Genomic DNA, 20,181 nt, shown 5'->3' with positions numbered 1-20,181 from the left:
GGTCACAGTCTTCCCTTCCCATAAGAATACTGGTACAAGTTCCATTGGAGAGTATGTTAGGACCTTATTAGAGGTTTCTCAGACCTTCCCATATAGGGGTAAGTGTCCCACAGAATGCACAGATAATGTTGCCTATCTCAGCACATGATAAGCTGGTAAACAAAGTATACTGGTGCTAGGCAGAGCTAAACATCAGGAAGTTATTTATACCTTTCTTCCTTTGTTAGTCAAGTGTTTATTTCCTCAAGTTGTCAGCATTTCACTTTGAATTGTGTCTGTGTTCTAAATAAAAATACAAATCCAGGACTTCTGCTCATTTGAAATAACAGGGACTAAATTCATATTTCCACCAGAAATAATGATAAAAGACAATATATTATACAGTAGTTTTCAAGTTACTGAAGATCAGGCAGCCAAGTACAGTGATATCTGAGCAATGAAAAACAATGAGTTAAGCCCCTTATGACTTCCCAGCTTACGGCCTTAAGAGAGTTTTGAGACTGTGGCCCATAGAAGAGGAGCCCAGGTTGGGCCAGTGGTTCCCTAATTTGAAGAGACAGAACTGAGAGGAGAAACCAAGAATTCTAGAGGACAGAGTGCCTAAGAGGAGAGAGCTGCACAGAAAGAAAAGCACAGAGATCTGCAGAAAACCCTCTTGAAGTGTTCAGCAAAGTGATGTTGTTTCATGTATGCAGATGAGGAAACTACCCAAAGCCAAGAGAAAAACCATCTGACAGGATTGGTATTGTAAGGAATGGAGCCTCACACTCCCACAGGACTGGGGATAATACCTGATTCCACCGGCTAGACTGGAAAACCTCATAATTCATGTGTCATGGGTCAGAAAACTTGGAACAGTCGTACTCCGCAGTGGGAAATAATTAGCCTTAGAATGAGCACTTCTCTGGACCTGCCTAACAAATCATAAAAGCAAGACTCAAAGTGATCAAAGTGTTTTCAGGTAACTGAAGTGCACTTAAGAACAGAGCACAAGAAGAAATGCAAAAATAACCAGCAACCAACAGGTAAAAGTCAAATGTCAGAGGCAGGAAAACATAATCAGTCATGAGCAGAATAATGTATCAGCCAATTGAAACAGACCCAGAATCTATATAGATCTTAGAATAGCAGACAAAAACATTAAAACATGTATTTTAATTGTATTCCATGTGTTTGAAAGTTAAGCAGAGACATGAAAAATATATAAAGACTCATATCGAACTGTTAAGTGCAAATGAAAAGTATACTGGATGGGAGTAATGGCAGAGGAGATCAGTAAACTTGAAGGCATAGCAGTAGAAACTATCCAAAATGAAACACAAAGAGAGAAAAGAATCTTAAAAAGGTGAAAAATAACATCAGTGAGCCAAAGGATGACTTCAGTTTCCGTGGGGTAACTTCATAGGCCATGTAATTAAAGTGCCCAAAGGAGAAGAGATGAGAGACAGAAAAAATATTTGAAGATAAAATGGCTAGAAAATTTCCAAAATTGAGGAAAACTGTAAATGCACAGATTGAAGAAGCTCTATGAATCCCCCCCAAATAAAAGACAAGAAGAAAACTACATTAATTCATATCATAAATGTTCAAAGTTAGCAATTGAGAACATCTTAAAAGCAGCCAGAGAAAAAAAGACACTTTATATAAAGGATAACTAAGATAAGAATAACATTATATTTTCTTGTCAGAAACAATGCAATCAAGGAAGTTGAGTAACATGTTCAAAGTACCAAAAGCAAAAACTCTCAACCTGGAATTCTATACCCAGTCAAAAGACCTTACAAAAATAATACCTGGTGGAATTACAGATCTGTAAAAAAGAATGAGAGTCCCTGGTAATTGTTATTACAAGGGCAAATACATCAGGTGTTTATCCTTATTATTTAAATCTCTACAAAGATAATCATGTGAATAGTAATAATCATATTGTATTGTACAGGTGATAACAGATGAATAAGTAAAATGTATAACATAAATGCCCAGGAGAGGAGACATCTTAAAGATACTGTTGTAAGATTCTTGTAAGATTCTTATTATACTTTTTACTTGACGATAGACTGATAAGTTAAACTTGTTTACTATAAACAGCAGAGCAACCACTAAAATAATAGAAAATAAATAACAGATGTTAGACTTAAATCCAGTCATATCAGTAATCAAATTAATTATAAATGGTCTAAATGCCCTAGCTAAAAGGTTGAGATTGTCACATTAAATAAAAAAACAAAATTTAATTTCTTGCAAGAAATTATGCTTTAACTATGAAGACACAAACATGTTAAAAGTAAATGGATAGAAAATGGTATACCTTGCTGACATTAGCCACAATAAACTAAAATGACAATGTTAATATCAAAGTTTATTTCAGAGTAGAGAATACTGCCAAAGATAAAAAAAGGTAATTTCATCATGAAAATGTTTCAGACATTTTTTTTTAAGATTTTTTTACTTATTTATTTGACAGACAGAGATCTCAAGTAGGCAGAGAGGCAGGCAGAGAGAGAGGAAGGGAGTCAGGCTCCCTGCCAAGCAGAGAGCCCTTGCGGGGCTCGATCCCAGGACCCCGGGATCATGACCTGAGCCGAAGGCAGAGGCTTTAACCCACTGAGCCACCCAGGCGCCCCTGTTTCAGACATTTTTACATGAAGCAAAAAATGATAGAAATGTAAGGAGAGGGGCGCCTGGGTGGCTCAGAGGGTTAAGCCACTGCCTTTGGCTTAGGTCATGATCTCAGGGTCCTGGGATCAAGTACCACATTGGGCTCTCTGCTCAGCAGGGAGCCTGCTTCCCCTCTCTCTCTGCCTGCCTCTCTGCCTACTTGTGATCTCTCTCTGTGTCAAATAAATAAATTAAATCTTTTTCTAAAAGTTAAAAAAAAAAGGAAATGTAAGGAGAAATGAATAAACCTAAATTTATTTATGGATGGGGTTCTAATACTCCCGTCTATAAGTAAAGAACACATAGTAGGACATCAGCAAGTGAACAGTAGACGTTAACAACACTATCAACCAGCTGGACCTAACTGACATGTATAGAGCACCCTCAGCAACAGTAGAATGTACATTCTTACCAAGTACACACAGAATATTTGCCAAGTTAGACCACATTCTGGACCATAAAGTAAGTTTTGATAAATTTAAAAGGATATAAGTAATAAAAAGTGTGTTCTTGGGTTATACTGAATATAAATTAAAAATTAATAGCAAAAAGTTACTTGGAAAAATTAAAAATAGAGCTACCCTATGATCCTGCATTTGCACTGCTGGGTATTTCCCCAAAGATACAGATGTAGTGAAAAGAAGGGCTATGTGCACTCCAATGTTCATAGCAGCAATGTCCACAATCACCAAACTGTGGAAAGAGCCAAGATGCCCTTCAGCGGACGAATGGATAAAGAAGATATGCTCCATATATACAATGGAATATTACTCAGCCATCAGAAAGGATGAATACCCAACTTTTGTATGAACATGGGCGGGACTGGAGGAGATTATGGTGAGTGAAATAAGTCAAGCAGAGAGAGTCAATTATCATATGTTTCACTTACTTGTGGAGCATAAGGAGTAACATGGAGGACATTAGGAGAAGGAAAGGAAAAGTGAGTTGGGGAAATCGGAGGGGGAGATGAACCATGAGAGACTGTGGACTTTGAGAAACAAACTGGGTTTTAGAGGGGAAGGGGGTGGGGGGATGGGTGAGCCTGGTGATGGGTATTAAAGAGGGCACATATTGCGTGGAGCACTGGGTATAGTACATAAACAACGAATCTTGGAACACTGAAAAAATAAAATATATCTAATAATAATCTAATCTAATAATAATCTAATCTAATAATAATTACATTTCTAAATACCCCTTGGGTATGGAGAAATAAAAAGGGACATTAGAAAATATTTTCAACTAAATGGAAATGAAAATTTCAAAATTGTGGATTGCTGCTAAGCAGTCCTTACAATGAACTTACAGCACTAAACACTGATACCAAAAAGAATTTCATCTAGTGACCTCAGCTTCCATTTTAAATAATGAAGGGGAGAAAAAGGGCACATTAACCCTAAAGTAAGCAGAGGAAAGGAAATAATAAAGATCAGAGCATAAAACAATAATAGAAGAAACAGAAAAATAATAGAGAAAATCATTGAGGCCAAAAGCTGATTCTTTGCAAATATCAATAGAAATGATAAACCTCTAACCAGATTAATCAATAATAAAAGAGAGAAAACACAGATTACTAATGTCAGAACTGGAAGGGGTAACATCACTATTGATACAAATACTTAAAGACTAATAAAGGAATATTATGAACAAATTTATGCCTTTAAATTTGACAACTTCATTGAAATGGATAATTTTCATGAATAACACAGATTACCAAAGTTCTGAATAACACTATTGCTGTTACAGAAGTTGAATTCATAGCTAAGAAATTTCTCATAAAATTTCAGGCCTGGATGACTTCACTGGTGAATTATTGCAAATGTTTAAGGAAAAGGTAATTCAAGTTCTACACAGACTCTTCCAGAAAGTTTAAGGGAAGGGAATACATTCCAGCTTATTCTATGAGGCAAATTCTATGATTTTGATACCAAAATCAGGTAAAGATACTGCAAAAAAAGAACCACAAGGCAACATCTCACATGAAAATACTTGTAAAAATTCTAAGGAAAATTCTAGGAAATTGATTCTAGCAATATGTAATCATGACCAGGTGGAACTTAATTCCAAGAATGCTAGGTTGATTAAACATTCAAAAGTCAATCAGTGTTTTACCATATGAACACACTAATGAAGAAAAACTGAGATCATCTCAGTAGATGAAAAAAAGCATTGACAAAATCCAATGTCCATTACTAATAAAAACTCTCAACAAACAAGAAATGGAAGGAAGGGCATTTGGGTGCCTGGGTGGCTCAGTTATTAAGCGTCTGGCTTTGGCTCAGGTCACGATCCCAGAGTCCTGGGATCCAGCCCCGCCTCAGGCTCCCTGCTCAGCAGGAAGCCTGCTTCTCCCTCTCCCACTCCCCCTGCTTGTGGAATCCCTCTCTTGCTGTGTCTTTCTCTGTCAAATAGATAAATAAAATTTTAAAAAGAAAGAAAGAAAGAAGGGCATTTCCTAAATCCTAACCCCTAAAAGGCAGCTATGTAAATCTTAAAGCTATATACTTAATGGTAAAAGTTTAAATGCTTTTCCCTCAATGTCAGGAACAAGACAAGGATGTCTGTTCTTGCCATTTCCATTCAACATTGTACTACCAATGTGACCAAGCCAAAAAAAAAAGGGGGGGGGGGTGAAGGAGGAAGGGAGGCTTTCAGGGAGGGAAGAAGGAAAAGGATTCAGATTGAAAGATTAGAGCAACCACCAAAGAAAATATGTGGGTGACAAATAAGTACATGAATTGATGGTTAACATTGTTTCATTATGGAAATACAAAGTAAAATGATAATGAGATATCTCTATCCATTTATTTAAATGTCTCTGACAAAAAGGACTCACCAAACTTAATAGTGGCAAGGATGTGGAGTAAATGGAACTTTCATAAGCTACTGGTGAAAACATAAAATGATTCAATTACTTTAAAATATAGTTTGGCAAAAAACGTCAACAAACTACTCTGCCAAAAAAAATCACTAAATTAGGAATTGAATAATACATCTTTAACTTGGAAAAAAATGTTTTTATATCTCAGTACTATGGTTAAAAGTAACTCAATAGAAGACAAAATAGAAGAGAAACTCTCATTTACAATACCAGCAATATATGTATATTTTCCATACAAAGATTCATACATGGGTGTTCATAGATTAATTTGTAATAATCAAAAACTAGAAACACACCAAATGTTTATCAACATGAACTCAGCAATAAAAAGAAATGAATTATTGATTAATTCAACAATATGGATAAATATCAAGATAGTTATGCAGACTGATAATTTCTACAAAAATCCTATAGCAAACATCATACTTAATGGTGAGAAATGAGAAGCTTTCCTGCTAAGATCAGGAACAAGACAAGGACATCTCCTCTCACCACTCCTTTTCAATATCATAGTGGAAGTTTTGGATACTGTAATAAGACAAGAAAATTAAAGATATACAGATTGGGAGGGAAAAAATAAAACTCTCTTTGTTTTCAGATGACATAATTGTCTCTGTAGCAAACTTGAATTGACAAAAAACCCTCCTAGAACTAATAAGCAGTTATAGCAAGTTCATAAGATACAAGGTTAATATATAAAAGTCAATTACTTTCCTTTATTGTATAATGAACAAGTAGAATTTGCAATTAAAAACACAATTCCACTTAGCACCTCCAAAAATGAAATACTTAGCTATTTATCTAACAGAATATATACAATATTTGTATGAGGAAAACTACAAAACTCTGGTAAATGAAATAAAAAAAACTTAAAAAAAAAATGGAGCAATAGTGATATTCAAGAATAGGAAGGCTTGGTGTACCTGGGTGGCTCAGTTAGTTAAGCATCTGACTCTTGATTTTGGCTCATGTCATAAACTCAGGGTCATGTGATTGAACCCCACATTAGGTAGGCTCCACGGCTCAGTGTGGAGTCTGCTTGAGATTCTCTCTCTCCACCTGCCCATCCTCCTGCTTGCATGTGCTCTCTCTCTCTCTCAAATAAATAAAATCTTTTTAAAAAAAGGATAGGTGTTAGTTTTATTACCAAGATGACAGTTCTTCCCAATGTGATATATAGATTCAGTCCAAGCCTAATCAAAATTTCAGCCAGTTATTTTGTGGAAAAAAATTGATTGTAAAGTTTATATAGCAAGACGAGATCTAGTATAGCCAACATAATATTGAAGGAGAACAGAGTTGGAAGATTGATTCTACCCAACTTAAAGGCTCGCTATAAAGAAACAGGAGTCAAGACAGTGTGGTATTTGCAAAAGAAGAGCCAGATGAATCAGTGGAACAGAAAAGAGAGCCAAGAAATAGTCCCTCAAAATAAAGGCAACTGATCTTTGACAAAGGAGCAAAGGCAATACAATGGAGCTAAGATAGTTTTTTTTTTTTTTCCAATGGATAGTGCTTAAACAACAATAGCCACACACATGAAAAAAAGGAATCTAGACAGAAACCTTACACCCTTCACAAAAATTAATTCAAAGCAGATCACAGACTAAATATATAACTTAAAACTATAAACTCCTAGAAGATAACATAGGATAAAAACAAGATGACCTTGGGTGTGGTGATGACTGTTTAAATATAACACCAAAGGCATGATCCATGAAGGAAATAATGGAGAAGCTGGACTTCATTAAAATTAAAACCTTCTGCTCTGGGAATGACACTGTCAGAAGAATAAGGAGACAAGCCACATACTGGGAGAATATATTTGCAAAAGGCATATCTGATAAAGGAATGTAGTCTAAAATATACAAAGAACACTTAAAAGTCTCAAAAATAAGAAAGAAGACAACTTGATTAAAAAAAATGGGCCAAAGATGTCAATAAACACCTCACCAAAGAAGACATACAGATGACAAAAAAGCATGTGAAAAGATGTCCCACATCGTGTATCATCAGAGAAATAGGAATTAACAGTAGTGAGATACCACAACACACTAATTAGAATGGCCAAAATCCAGAAGAGTGACATAACCAAAAGCTGACGAGGATGTAGAACGAAAGAAACTCTCATTCATTGCTGGGGGTAATGCAAAATTATATGGCCATATTGTAGGATAGTTTGTCGATTTCTTACAAAACTGAACATACTCTTTCTATACAATCTAGCAATCATATTCCTTGGTATTTACCCAAAGGATTTTAAAACTTACATCTGCACAAAAACCTGTGCATAGAAGTTTATTGCACTTCTATTCATAACTGCCAAAACTTGGAAGCAAAAAAGATGCCCTTCGGTGGGTAAATGAAAAAACTGTGGTGTAGCCAATAAATGGGACATAATCCAGCTGTAAAAAGAAATGAGCTATTGAGCCATGAACAGACACGGAGGAAACTTCACTTGCATATACTGAGGGGAAGAAGCCAGTCTGAAAAGGCTGCATACTATATGATTCCACCTATATGACATCCTGGAAAAGGCAAAACTATGGAGACCCTAAAAAGATCAGTGGTTGAGTGGGTGAGAGATGAATAGGTAGAGCACAGAGAATTTTTAAGGCAGTTAAACTATTTTGTGTGATCCTATAATCATGAATACCTGTCATTATACATTTGATGGAAACCACAAAACGTACACCGAGAGAGAACCCTAGTGTAAAATGTGGACTTTGGGTAATTATTGTGTGTCCAGATAGGTTCGTCAGTTGTAACAAATGTACTGCTGTGGTGGGAGATGTTGGTAATAGGGGAGACTGCACATGTGTTTGGGGCAGGGTGTATATGGGAGACCTCTTCATCTTCTGATCAGTTTTCTTCTGAACCTAAAACTGCTGTAAAGAACAAGATTCTTAGAAAAAAGAAATGAATTATTGATATATCCAACAATATGGGTGACTATCAGATTATGCTGAGTGAAAGGAGCTAGACACACACAAAAAGAGTTTATTCTCTGTGACTCCACTTAGAACTGGAAAATGCAGCCAATCAGTGCACAGTGATAGGTGATCAGTGTTTACCTGGGAGCAGGGGTCTGGGAAGGGCTAGACAGAGGGATTATAAAGGGATCTGAGAAAACTTTGGGAATGTGTCCATGTTCATTATCTTTATTGTGGTTATGGCTCCTAGGGTGTTGTGCTGTGTATGGTGTCATGGGTATATATATATATATATATATATGTCAAGATTTAACAAAGAGTATAGTTTATAGTATGTCAACTTAAAATTGTTTTTAAATATGAATTGATTTGTAAGTTAATGTCAAAATAAGAAAACTTTTAATCCCCAATAGTGTGTGTGGTGAATATACAAACCAATACACTGAAATGCTCCATGAAGAGACACTGAGGATATGCAAGTTTAATAGGATGATTTCTAAGAAGAAAATGTTATGAATACCTGGAGATTTAGGATGTTGGAGAAGACAGGATAAGCAAGCATTTAAATCAGGACCATTTGAGACACTGCTGTGCTTTTCTTACTGGTGTGAGTCAATATTTGATGCCTCTGTGGAAAGTAATTTTATCCCCTTCATCTTACCTTCCAACGTTTCTTTTATATGAAACCCTTCCTAAGAATTAGGGAGTAGTTCAAGGCAGTTGTCTTAGGCCCAGCTATAACCAATTTCAGTCCAAAGCATAAATTGTCAGGTTCCAGCTCAACATCCGTACAGAAAATGCCATTCACTCTTAGTCTTCCTAATCCCCATGGCTTGTTTTTCTCAGTCCTACACACCTCCAAGCAACGAGTTCAAGATCAGCATGAAATTGGAAGCGCAGGACCCCAGGAACACCACATCCACATGTATTGCCACAGTGGTTGGACTGACAGGTGCCCGCCTCCGCCTTCGCCTTGATGGCAGCGACAACAAGAATGACTTCTGGCGGCTGGTTGACTCAGCTGAAATCCAGCCTATTGGGAACTGTGAGAAGAATGGGGGTATGCTGCAGCCCCCTCTGGGTGAGTAACTAGACCTAAGCTCTCCTTAGCCAATTAGTTATCTTTCCAAAATTGTACATCCTATTATGGGAAAGCCTAGGGTCCCCTGCCTATTCCTTCTTTTTCATATGGCTAAAAGAAAGGGCCCACCCAAAATGAAATGAGCTGTAAAATCTGGACAGATCTGCCTCTCCATTGACTTATAATATCCAGGCTTCTCTTAAGGTCTCTTTTTTCTAACTAGAAACCACACCTTTCATCCTTCCTTGTCAGTTTTCATTTACCCTGAAAGAGAGAATAGAAGGAGATCTTATCATTTAATCTGCCTCAAAAACCACAGAGCTTTTACCAAATCCTACAATGGTAACAAGAGGTGAGAGAAAATTTCCCAGTGGAAGTATGACTGTTGTAGGGATTCCTTCTTTCCTTTCTCCTGAATTCTCACCTGGTCCTTGTAATTTTCTCACTTTGAATTAATTTGCATTATTTTATTTAAACTAATAACCCCATTACATTTTTCTTCTCAAGATCAGACTTACCTTTTTTCTTCCCCCCTCGGTATTCCTCGGTGATGTAGCCCATCTCGTCAATAGCTGTTAGTCACTGTTGCAGTGAGTCTCAACAGAGAAGAGAGACAGGTTATGAGCTCTGGGCTGTGTTCCCCTCAGAAGATTATACTGAATTGACTGAGCATTACATAACAGGTATCATTTGCAAGAGATCCAAAAGTGGTTACTGAACATTATCCTCCAACTAAAAACTTTATTTGTAATGTAAAATTCCAAACATATATAAAAGTAGAAGGAATAGCACAGTTGAGGTCCTTGTATTCTTCATCCTTGATAATTACCAACACATAGTCAGTGTTGTTTTATTTGTTATCCGCATGTACTCCCTGCCCCATCCTGCCCAACTGCCCAAACATTATGTCATTCTATCCTTAAATATGTAGTATCTATGTCGCATAGGTAATATTTTTAAAACAAAATCATAATAACGTTATCACATATAAATTAATGATAATTCATTAATATCAACAAATATTTACTCAGTGTTTAAATTTTCCCTGTTGTCTGTCTATTTGTTTCTCTCTCTGTGTTAGTTTCTTTGAATCAGGATCCAAATATCCACATATTGCAGTTGGTTGATATGTCCTTTAAGTCTCTTTGAACCTGTGGGTTCTCCTCTCTTATTTTTGTCTTACAATTTATTTGTTGAAAAACCTAAATAATTTGTCTTTAATATCCCCCACAATTAGATTTTGCCAATTGTATCTCTGTGGTATCATTTGACAGGTTTCTCTGTTCTCTCTCTCCTAGAAATTGGCAGCTAGGTCTAGAGGCTTGATCAGGTTCAGGTTCAGTTTTTTATAAGAATATCTCATAGATGATGGTGTTTACTTCTATTAGGACGCAGATATGTTCTCGTTGTCTCTTGTTTTATAACGTAGCAGCCATTACTGCTTGTGGCCTAGATCAAAGGTTGACAGATTTTCTTAAAGGGTTAGACAGCAAAACTTTCAGGCTTATTGGCCATACATTCTCGGTTACAACTAGTCAGCTTTGTCATTGTAATACAGAAGCAGCCAGAGACAATACATAAACAAATGAGCAATGCTGTGTTCCAATAAAATCTTATATCTATAAAAACAGATGACCAGCTTGCTGGCTATAATTTGCTGACCCCTGATTTAGATCAATCAATTCATTATGGTTGCAGAATGGGAAATTTTAATCTTATAAATAATTCTATCCACATAAATTAAATGGAATATGTCTATTAAAATAAACTTCCATAAATTATTTGGCTATTGTGAGGATATCATTCATGGAAGAAAGCTTAAATGCTTGATTCTTTTCTTTATTTACCAATTTACAAAATGATGAATTGGTTTACTACCATCCTCCAAAAATATTTAAGGATAGTTTTTTTTTGTTACTGTAGTTTACTGTCGTAAACCCAGGAATTCGTACATACTTGACATGTTTCATTCCATTGCATTAATTATCCTTATTGATTCCTAATTTGTCCATTCATTGGCTATATAGGAGCCGCATCAATGGTCTCTTGACTCTTTATTGCTTGATAGCTCTCTTGGACTTTTGAAATTTCAAAATGTTCCAGGTTTATCTTATATATTATCTGCCCCAAATACGACTTCAGCTATTTCTTTTAGGTGCGTGGGTTCCTTTTAGTGGGAAATGATAGAGACTATAATCTGAACGCTAGAGCGCTCAGAGCTTCTGGGTTGGTTGTTCTTTCTATGTCTTTTTGGCAGAAATAGGAACTGCCTTACTACTATTATTAAAGATAAAATTGTTAGTTCTTATTGATACTTCCTACTAAAATTCAGGACAAATGGTGTTTTTATTTACTTTATCTTTGCTATCTTAAATTTGTATTTCCTTTGTACTACAACAAAACCCTAGTTCTCCATATCACTAACAAAATAACTCATTTGTTCTATTGTGTAGACACATACAATAGTCTCAGAATAACTGTAACACTTTACCACCATCCTCATTACTGACAGTGTTTGAGTTACTTGCATCTCTTTTTTTCTTACCCTCAAGTGAAGGATAGTCAATAATATGATATAAGGTTGTTTGTGTTAGTTTCTCTCTGGGTTGTAGTGCCACCAACTTGATATAAACTTAGGTTCATTTGTTGTATTTTTTTAAAGATTTATTTATTTATTTATTTATTTGAGAGAGAGGGAGAGAGAGAGAATGTATATGAATGGGGGGAGGGGCAGAGGGAGAGGGAGAGAATCCTCAAGCAGACTCCCTGCTGAGCCCAGTATGGGGCTCAATCCCAGGACCCTGAGATCACAGCCTGAGCCAAAATCAGGAGTCAGATGCTCAATTGACTGAGCCACCCAGGCACCCCTGTATTTTTTTTTTAATTTTTAGAGATTGCTTTTTAGAAATGTTCCTTTTTAAATATATATGTGATACAAATCATTCTTAAAGTCAAATCTATAGAGCAAAGTATATTCAGAGAAATTCCCTTCACCTTATTGCTTTCTTCTGCCATAGGTGCTGCTTTCTTTTAATTTTATAGTTTGTACTTCATTTTTTAAAAATACAAATATATTTGTGTGTGTGTGTGTGTCTATGTACATATATACATATGTATTTCCCACTTTCTTATATAAATGACAGCATACTATGCATAGTTGTCTTAACCTTGCTTTTTTCCATTTAATGAAAGATCCTAAAGTTGATTTCTTAGTAGTACGGAGATATTTCTCATTCCTTTTTATAGCTGCATTAAATGGTGTAGTTCTCAACCTACTTTATGAATCACTATTTAGAATCATCTTGATAGGCTATTAAAAAGCACAATTGACCCTTGAACAACCCAGGTTTGCACTGCATAGCTCCATTGTACACAGATTTATTTCAATAAGTACAGTACACTATTATAAATGTATTTTCCCTTCCTTATTTTCTTAATAACATTTTCTTTGTTTTTTTAAAGATTTTTTATATTTCTTTGATAGCGAGAGCACAAGTAGAGCAGCAGACAGAGGGGCAGGCAGAGGGAGAGGAGAGGCAGTCTCCACGCTGAGCAGAGAGCCCGATGTGAGACTTGATCCCAGGACCCTGGGATCATGACCTAAGTCAAAAGCAGAAGTTTAACTGACTGAGCCACCCAGGCACCCCTTAATAACATTTTCTTTTGTCTAGCCTATTTTAAGAATACTCTATATAATACATAAAACATACAAAATATGTGTTAATCAGGTCTTTACGTTATCATTAAGGTTTCAGGTCAACAGTAGGTTATTAGTAGTTAAGTTTTGAGGGAGTCAAAAGTTACACACAATTTTTTGAGTGCATGTGGTTGGGGGGGGTTCGTACCCCCAACCTCTGCATCATTCAGGGCTCAACTATATAAGGTCCCAAGGATAATGGTGACAATTTAAATCACAGTCTTTCAATAAATTCTCTAGAAACGTGTGGATCAAAAAGGAAACCAAACCAATTTAAACATTACTGGGAGTCCAGAATTCCACAGATTTCAATCACATATTGTCTACATGTTCAGGTATAAAGATCTGAAATCATTAGAGCTAGTACATGACCCCCTGACCCAAACCAGAATGAATAGTTTTATGTAGGTAGAAATGGAATTTAGAAAGGTGAGGGCAGTGGGGGCCTAACACAGTCAAAATCACCTCCAGGAAAAGAGAGTTCAATTTAGAGTGGGAAATACTGAGAACAGAGCTAAGATCTACTTGATTAGAACATTGGCTACTGGGGAATCCAAAGGAAGAGAGTGGATTGAAAGTGTGAGGGACTAGAGATAGCACTCTTGAGAAGATAACTACCTTTGGGGGAGGACAGACATATGTTGAAGGAAAAGAAAGAAGCAGGGGTGTTGTAATTCAGAAATATACAGAAACAGAAGAGAATCAGTCAAAAGACACACCAGTCTTCCCATTCCATCCCAACAGTCTCATCTACTAAAGAAACTGTGTTTCACTATGTCAACAGAAATTCATAACCCAAGATTCCTGCCAAAACAGAACCTCCTGTATTTGTTGGTACAGGAAAATATAAGATGTTTCACATGATTAAGAAATAGCAGTCAGTATCTACAAAAAGTTTCTAAATGATGAGAAACCAAAGAGGAGGATAAAACCATTTTAACTACTGAAAATTCTGCCAAAATCAGTGACTAACCAGAAGAAAACTATTACACAACAGCACAACTTGAATTAAACAAGTATTGACAGATATGAAAAAAAAAAACCTTTAATCATAAATTTTAAAAGTCAGACTAGAAATGCGGAAGAGACAGGAAGGTGTGAAAATAGAATTGTCCAAACTCAAGAAAAAAAAATTGAAGAAAAACAAAATAATCGCAATTGCAGACTGAATTCCAGGGTGCCCAATGGATAATAGGCTTAACCGAAAATATAATAAGGAATATTGAGAAGAGAAAACAGCCAAGAGAATAAAAGTAAATATTAGGAAAGGTTAAAAAGTATCATAAAGGAACCATTAGATATAGAACATAATCAATAAAGATTGAATGTGTATATATAAATATATGTATGCATGTATAATTGGAGTCCCTGAAGAAGATGAACAAAATAATGAAACAGTTGATACTTAAAATTATAAGAAAGTTTTCCAAAAATTAAAGAAGACATGAACCTACATATTGAAGAGGGCTTTTTCTTGGAAAGATTGTTTCAGATTGGTTACGCTAAGATGTATCCTAGTAAAACTATTACACTCTAAGAATAAAGAAAAATCCCTCTAAGCCTTCAGAAAAAAAGGCCAAGTTATTTACAAGGGAAGGAAAGTGAACTTTGCATCATACTTCTCTACAGCAAAGTACAAAGAAATAAAATAAGAACGGAGTATTTTATATCTATACAAGCTGTTTTTTCAGGTTCTGAGCCTGTACTGAAACCGTGTTCAGTGTGCAAGAACTCGGGGAGTACTATAACCCAAGCCCTACCTGAGGAATCAGTTACAGAAAGAGCTTCGTCCAAACAAGGAATGATCAATGATCAAGCTAAGAAAACACAGGTGGAGATAAGAGTAGAATAATATGGTATCAGTATGGATCCCGTGAAGGGAAAGAACCCACACAGTAATTTGAACACAGAAAGTGTAATATAATTATTAGCTGTAACACAGGATTGAGGGATTGGCTAATCAAAAGGAAAGAACTTTAAAGAATATAAGAGCAGACTTAAGGAGAAGTCTCTACACTGGAGCTGAGATAGAGACCCCAAGGAAGGACCTCCCCTCCCCCACCCTCAGGGCAGAGAAGTCAATCTTGATGGAGGGGGCACAGCTGTGGCTCACTGGATGAGAGAAGTCACTGTGGTGCTACAGCAGGGAACTTGCTAGAAATTTGCCTTTTAGGGTACCTCTAAGGAAAGCGGTTCACGGAGAGCTATCTCTCTGGAGTGCTACAAAACCATCTGGGGGAGGGTGGTGGCAGCGCTGACTATTGATACTGCTGGCTGTCGGGCACTGCAGGATATGGGCAATGGAGAAGGTGGGTGTACCGCAGGAACCCGCCACGCAAACACGCTGTAACCAGGAAGCAAACCCCCTTCCTCCCGTAATATCCTTAGATGAGATCAAAGGATATCACCTGAAACTGATAAGCCAAATAGTAGAAACCAAAATGAGGAAAAGGTAAATTAAGGACATTAGAAAATATGTTAGTATAAAGGTAACCACAAAAACAAAATTCCAAAATTTCCTGCATAACAAAGGAACAAAAAGATCAAGGAAGAGACCATACAGAGAAAGAGATGAACTAAATGTGGAAAGCACTGTAAACAAAACATAATGTGAGAGAGTTGAGACCAAATGTGTAATTTACATCAATAAATGTAAATGGTTTTAATTCACCTATTGAAAAAAAAAATTTCAGATTGGTGCTTAAAGTCAAGCCCAGCTTTATACTGTATACGGGAGACATACCTATAGTAAAGTGAAGGAGAAAGACCAAAAACAAAAGGATGGGCAAGGGTATACAAAGGAAAGTCAAACAATATAATACCGGAGATTGCAGTTTTGATATTAGACAAGGTAGAATTCAGACCAAGATGCATTAAACAAGAGAAGCCACTTTGTAATGCTTAATGGTGACACAATTCACAATGAAAATATAATAGTTAAAAATATTTCAGAACCAGATCACAAAGCATCTGTCTTCACAAAATAGAAATGATGGTGGGTGCAAAGACGTAGAGAGACAAACACACTAATAGATTTAACACACCTCTCAGGGCAAGGCAGCCCAAGAGGACAAAAAGTAAAGGTATTAAAGACTTTCTTTTCTATAAGTTGTAACAAAACATCTACTTCTTTCATTTGTACCATTCCTCCAAATAAAGTAATTTGGTACCAAAAAAATAAATAAATAGAAATACTTTAATGAATAAGGCAGATCATATATGTATATGCATATGAAACTTTATACCTGCTAAATGCCCTTCTACACTGAAATCTAAAACTCTAAACAGCTCTTATTTGAAATATAAACTAAAATTGCAAAATTTCTAAAAAGTAATGATAATAAACATCACATATCAGAATTTTGAGACCAATTAAAGCAGTAATTGGAAGAAAACTGATAGCCTTAACTGCTTGACATCAACAAAAATGAAAAGGGTAAAAATTAAGAATTTAAATTCCCAATTCAAAAGACTAGAAAAAAAGTCACAGTACAAAGAAGATAAAAAGGAAGAAGAAGGGGCTCCTGGGTGGCTCAGTGGGTTAAAGCCTCTGCCTTCGGCTCAGGTCATGATCTCAGGGTCCTGGGATCGAGCCCCGCATCAGGCTCTCTGCTCAGCAGTGAGCCTGCTTCCCCCTCCCTCTCTCTCTCTGTCTACTTGTAATCTCTGTCTGTCAAATAAATAAATAAAATCTTAAAAAAAAAAAGGGGGAAGAAGAAAAATAAAGATAAAACAGAAGCTAATGAGGTAGAAAGTAAAAAAGCAATAAATCAAAATACTGGTCTTTGGGGAGAAAAGTACACAAAGTACACAAACCACTAGTTAGCCTATGAAAGAAAAAAAAGGAGTAAGTGCAGATACACATAGAGATGACAAAGGGAGGAAATAACTCTATGTAAATAAAATAGAAAAGTGAGATGAAATAAGAAAATACTATTGTCAAAATTGACCCGAATAACATTGTAATATATAAATAGTTACATAGAAAACATATAAAAGATTTCAACAAATTGTACCTATAGCAAAGTACTATGTGCAGGTTATTTAACAGGAATCCTGCAAAACCCCTAAGACCAGATTTTCTCCTTCTACTTAAGGTGTTGTAAAGTCAGTGATAGCCAAAAGAGCTTTCTGTGATGATGTTAATGTTTTGCATCTGTGCTCTCCAGTGTGGTAGTCAGCAGCCATATGTGGTTACAGAATACTTGAAATGTGGCTACTACAACTAAAGACCTAAATGTTTAATTTTGCTTAATTATAGTTTAAAGTTAAAAAGCCTGTGTGGCTGGTGGCTACTCTACTGGACAGTGCAGTTCTAGATCATAGAAAAGTAGGAAAACATGCAGGTTCTTTTTATGAAGCAGGTAGAATTTGGATACCTAAGCCTGATTTATATTACACACACACACAATTTCATGTATGAATATTGTTATAAAAATCTTAAAATATTAGGAATTAGAATTCAACATATTTAAAACAATAATTTGTCAAAGCAAAGTAATGTTTGTTTTTTTTTCTGGGAGTGAAAAGATTTAACTTTAGAAAAATCACTAGTGAAATTCATCATATTACCATAGCTAAGGAAGAAAGTCATCTGACCTTTGACAAAAATTAGCATTCTACCTAGGACTCACATTTTCTGATTTCACAACTTATTATACAGCAACAAAACTCAAGACATGTGTTACTGGTATAAAGATAGACATAGTTCAGTGGATTCCCAACAGTTGGTGCAGGGCCAACTGGGTATGCACATACAGAAGAATGACGCCGGACCTTACCTCCACACTAGGTACAAAAATTAACTCCAACCAGATGATAGTCCTAAATGTAGAAGCTATAAGTATAAAACTCCTAGGAGAAAATATAGGGGGAAAGCTTCATGACATTGGAATTGGCAATGATTTCTTGGAAATGACACCAAAAGCACATGCAACAAAAAGAAAGAAAAAGTTAAATTGAACGACATCACATTAAAAACTTTTGTTCATCAATGGACAATATCAGCAGAGTGAAAAGGGAACTCACAGGATGGGAGAAAATATTTGCAAATCCTGTATCTGATAAGAGGTTAATATCCAGAATATTTTAAAAAATTGCTTCAATTCAAAAACAATAAAAAACAACCAACCTGATTTAAAAATGAGCAAAGGACTTGAATAGACATTTTTCTAAATAGGCAGTAAGCACATGAAAAGATGCCCAGCCTCACTAATCATTAGGAAAATACAAATCAAAACCACACTGAGATAATATTTCACACCTATTAAGATGGCTATTATCAAAAAGAAAGAAAAAAAAAGATGGCTATTATCAAGTAGAAAAAAGTGTTGGTGACGATGTGGAGAAATTGGAATCTTTGTGCACTACTGATGAAGATATAAAATGGTGCAGCCACTCTGGAAAACAATATGGTGTTTCTTCAAAAAATGGAACATAGAATTACCATATGATTTAGCACTTCCACTTCTGGCTATATAGAAAAAACAATTAAAAGCAGGGACTCAAGCAGATACTTGTATACCTATGTTTAGAAGCATTATTCACAGTAGCCAAAAGGTCAGAGACACCAAAATGCATGTCAGTAGAAGAAAGGCTAACCAAAATATGGCATATTATACAATGGATTGTTATTGAACTTTAAAAAGGAAAGAGATTCTGACCCATGCTACAATAAGGATGTTGTGGTAAGTGAAATAAGCCAGTCACAAAAGGACAAATACTGTATGATCCCAGTGAGACAAGATACCTAATTTAGGTAAATTCAGAGACAGAAAATAGAATGGTGGTTGCTAGGAGCTGGTGGGGAGGAAAGAATTGCAAATTATTGATTAATGGCTACAGAGTTCCCTTGGGGAAGGTGAAGTTCTGGAGATGCATGGTGGTGATGGTTGCACAGCAGTGTGAATGTGCTTAATGCCTCTTTTGAGAAAGAGAAGGGGAAATACGTATACACACGTGCACATTTTATGCACAAAATTCCATATTTCGTATACTTTTATAAGAAGAAACATGGGAGTGTTAAACCAGAAAAAATGAAAAGGTCACCTACTGGGAGTATCTGAGAATAGGGTAGAAAGTATAGCAATGGGAGTGAGACTTCTCTGAGAATACTCTTATATACTCTGAACTTTTGTGTTATGTAACTATTTTACTCAAATAAAATGAAACCAGAAAAAAAGAACAAATCGTAACCTAAAATTGATTACAAACAAACAAACTGAACTGTGTATCAAATGGATATCATAACAACCTTGAAAAAAAGTTAATTCAAATAACTTCAACACAGAACCTTCACAGTATACCCTTAATGGGACATATTTCAAAGAAAAAAAAATGGAACTTCAAATAAATTCTGACGTTTTCTTAATCTTAGTGGTTTTACCTTAATCATCTGAAGCTATTTTACATGCCTTGAAGATAGAGCCATTGAGTAAATAAGATACAAATATGGGACGGGGGAAGATGAAGAACCCTGTAGTACAGAATTTGAGTTACAGGTATCTATATGAACTGTTAATTCAAAAAAATTTATATAATTTTATATATACTTGTACCATAATTCTATAAGCTCTGTTCATTGAAAAGGTCTAGAAGGAAACACACCTCAGTAGCAATGTGGTTTCTAAATCCCATTCTTCACAAGAAGGAATCATGGCTCCGTGGAGAAATGGCTGATTTCAAGGCTGAGCAGAAGAGAAAACATGTAAGGTGAATTTGGAACATTCTGCCATTCCAGAAAGAAAAGAATTCTCAAAAGAATGATAGGGACCTATCAGAAGGACACAGGAGCCAGCTGGAAGGGGCTCTGACTTGCCAAAATTAGAGTAATATGATCAGAAAGAATAATGAAAACAAAAGAACAATGGTATTGGCTTCCATGGGTCCCTAGTGTACAAAAACAAAGAAATTTTACATTTGCAGGAAAAGG

The 20,181-nt window shown here is 35.8% G+C and overlaps 1 protein-coding gene across 14 annotated transcripts in view; it reads left to right on the top strand.

Annotated features, from left to right (window-relative positions):
- Positions 1-20,181, top strand: part of SCMH1 (Scm polycomb group protein homolog 1) — a 170,963-nt gene that overhangs the window by 60,144 nt on the left and 90,638 nt on the right. For all 14 annotated transcript variants that reach the window (XM_032877443.1, XM_032877444.1, XM_032877445.1 and 11 more), the window contains one exon: positions 9,319-9,553. In XM_032877443.1, the coding sequence (XP_032733334.1) occupies positions 9,319-9,553 (235 nt within the window). The remainder of the gene's footprint in view (positions 1-9,318; positions 9,554-20,181) is intronic.

This window comes from Lontra canadensis, unplaced genomic scaffold (assembly GCF_010015895.1).
Source record: "Lontra canadensis isolate GAN:19392208 unplaced genomic scaffold, GSC_riverotter_1.0 scaffold60, whole genome shotgun sequence".
Lineage (NCBI taxonomy): Eukaryota > Metazoa > Chordata > Mammalia > Carnivora > Mustelidae > Lontra > Lontra canadensis.
This window is presented reverse-complemented; position numbering and strand designations above follow the sequence as displayed.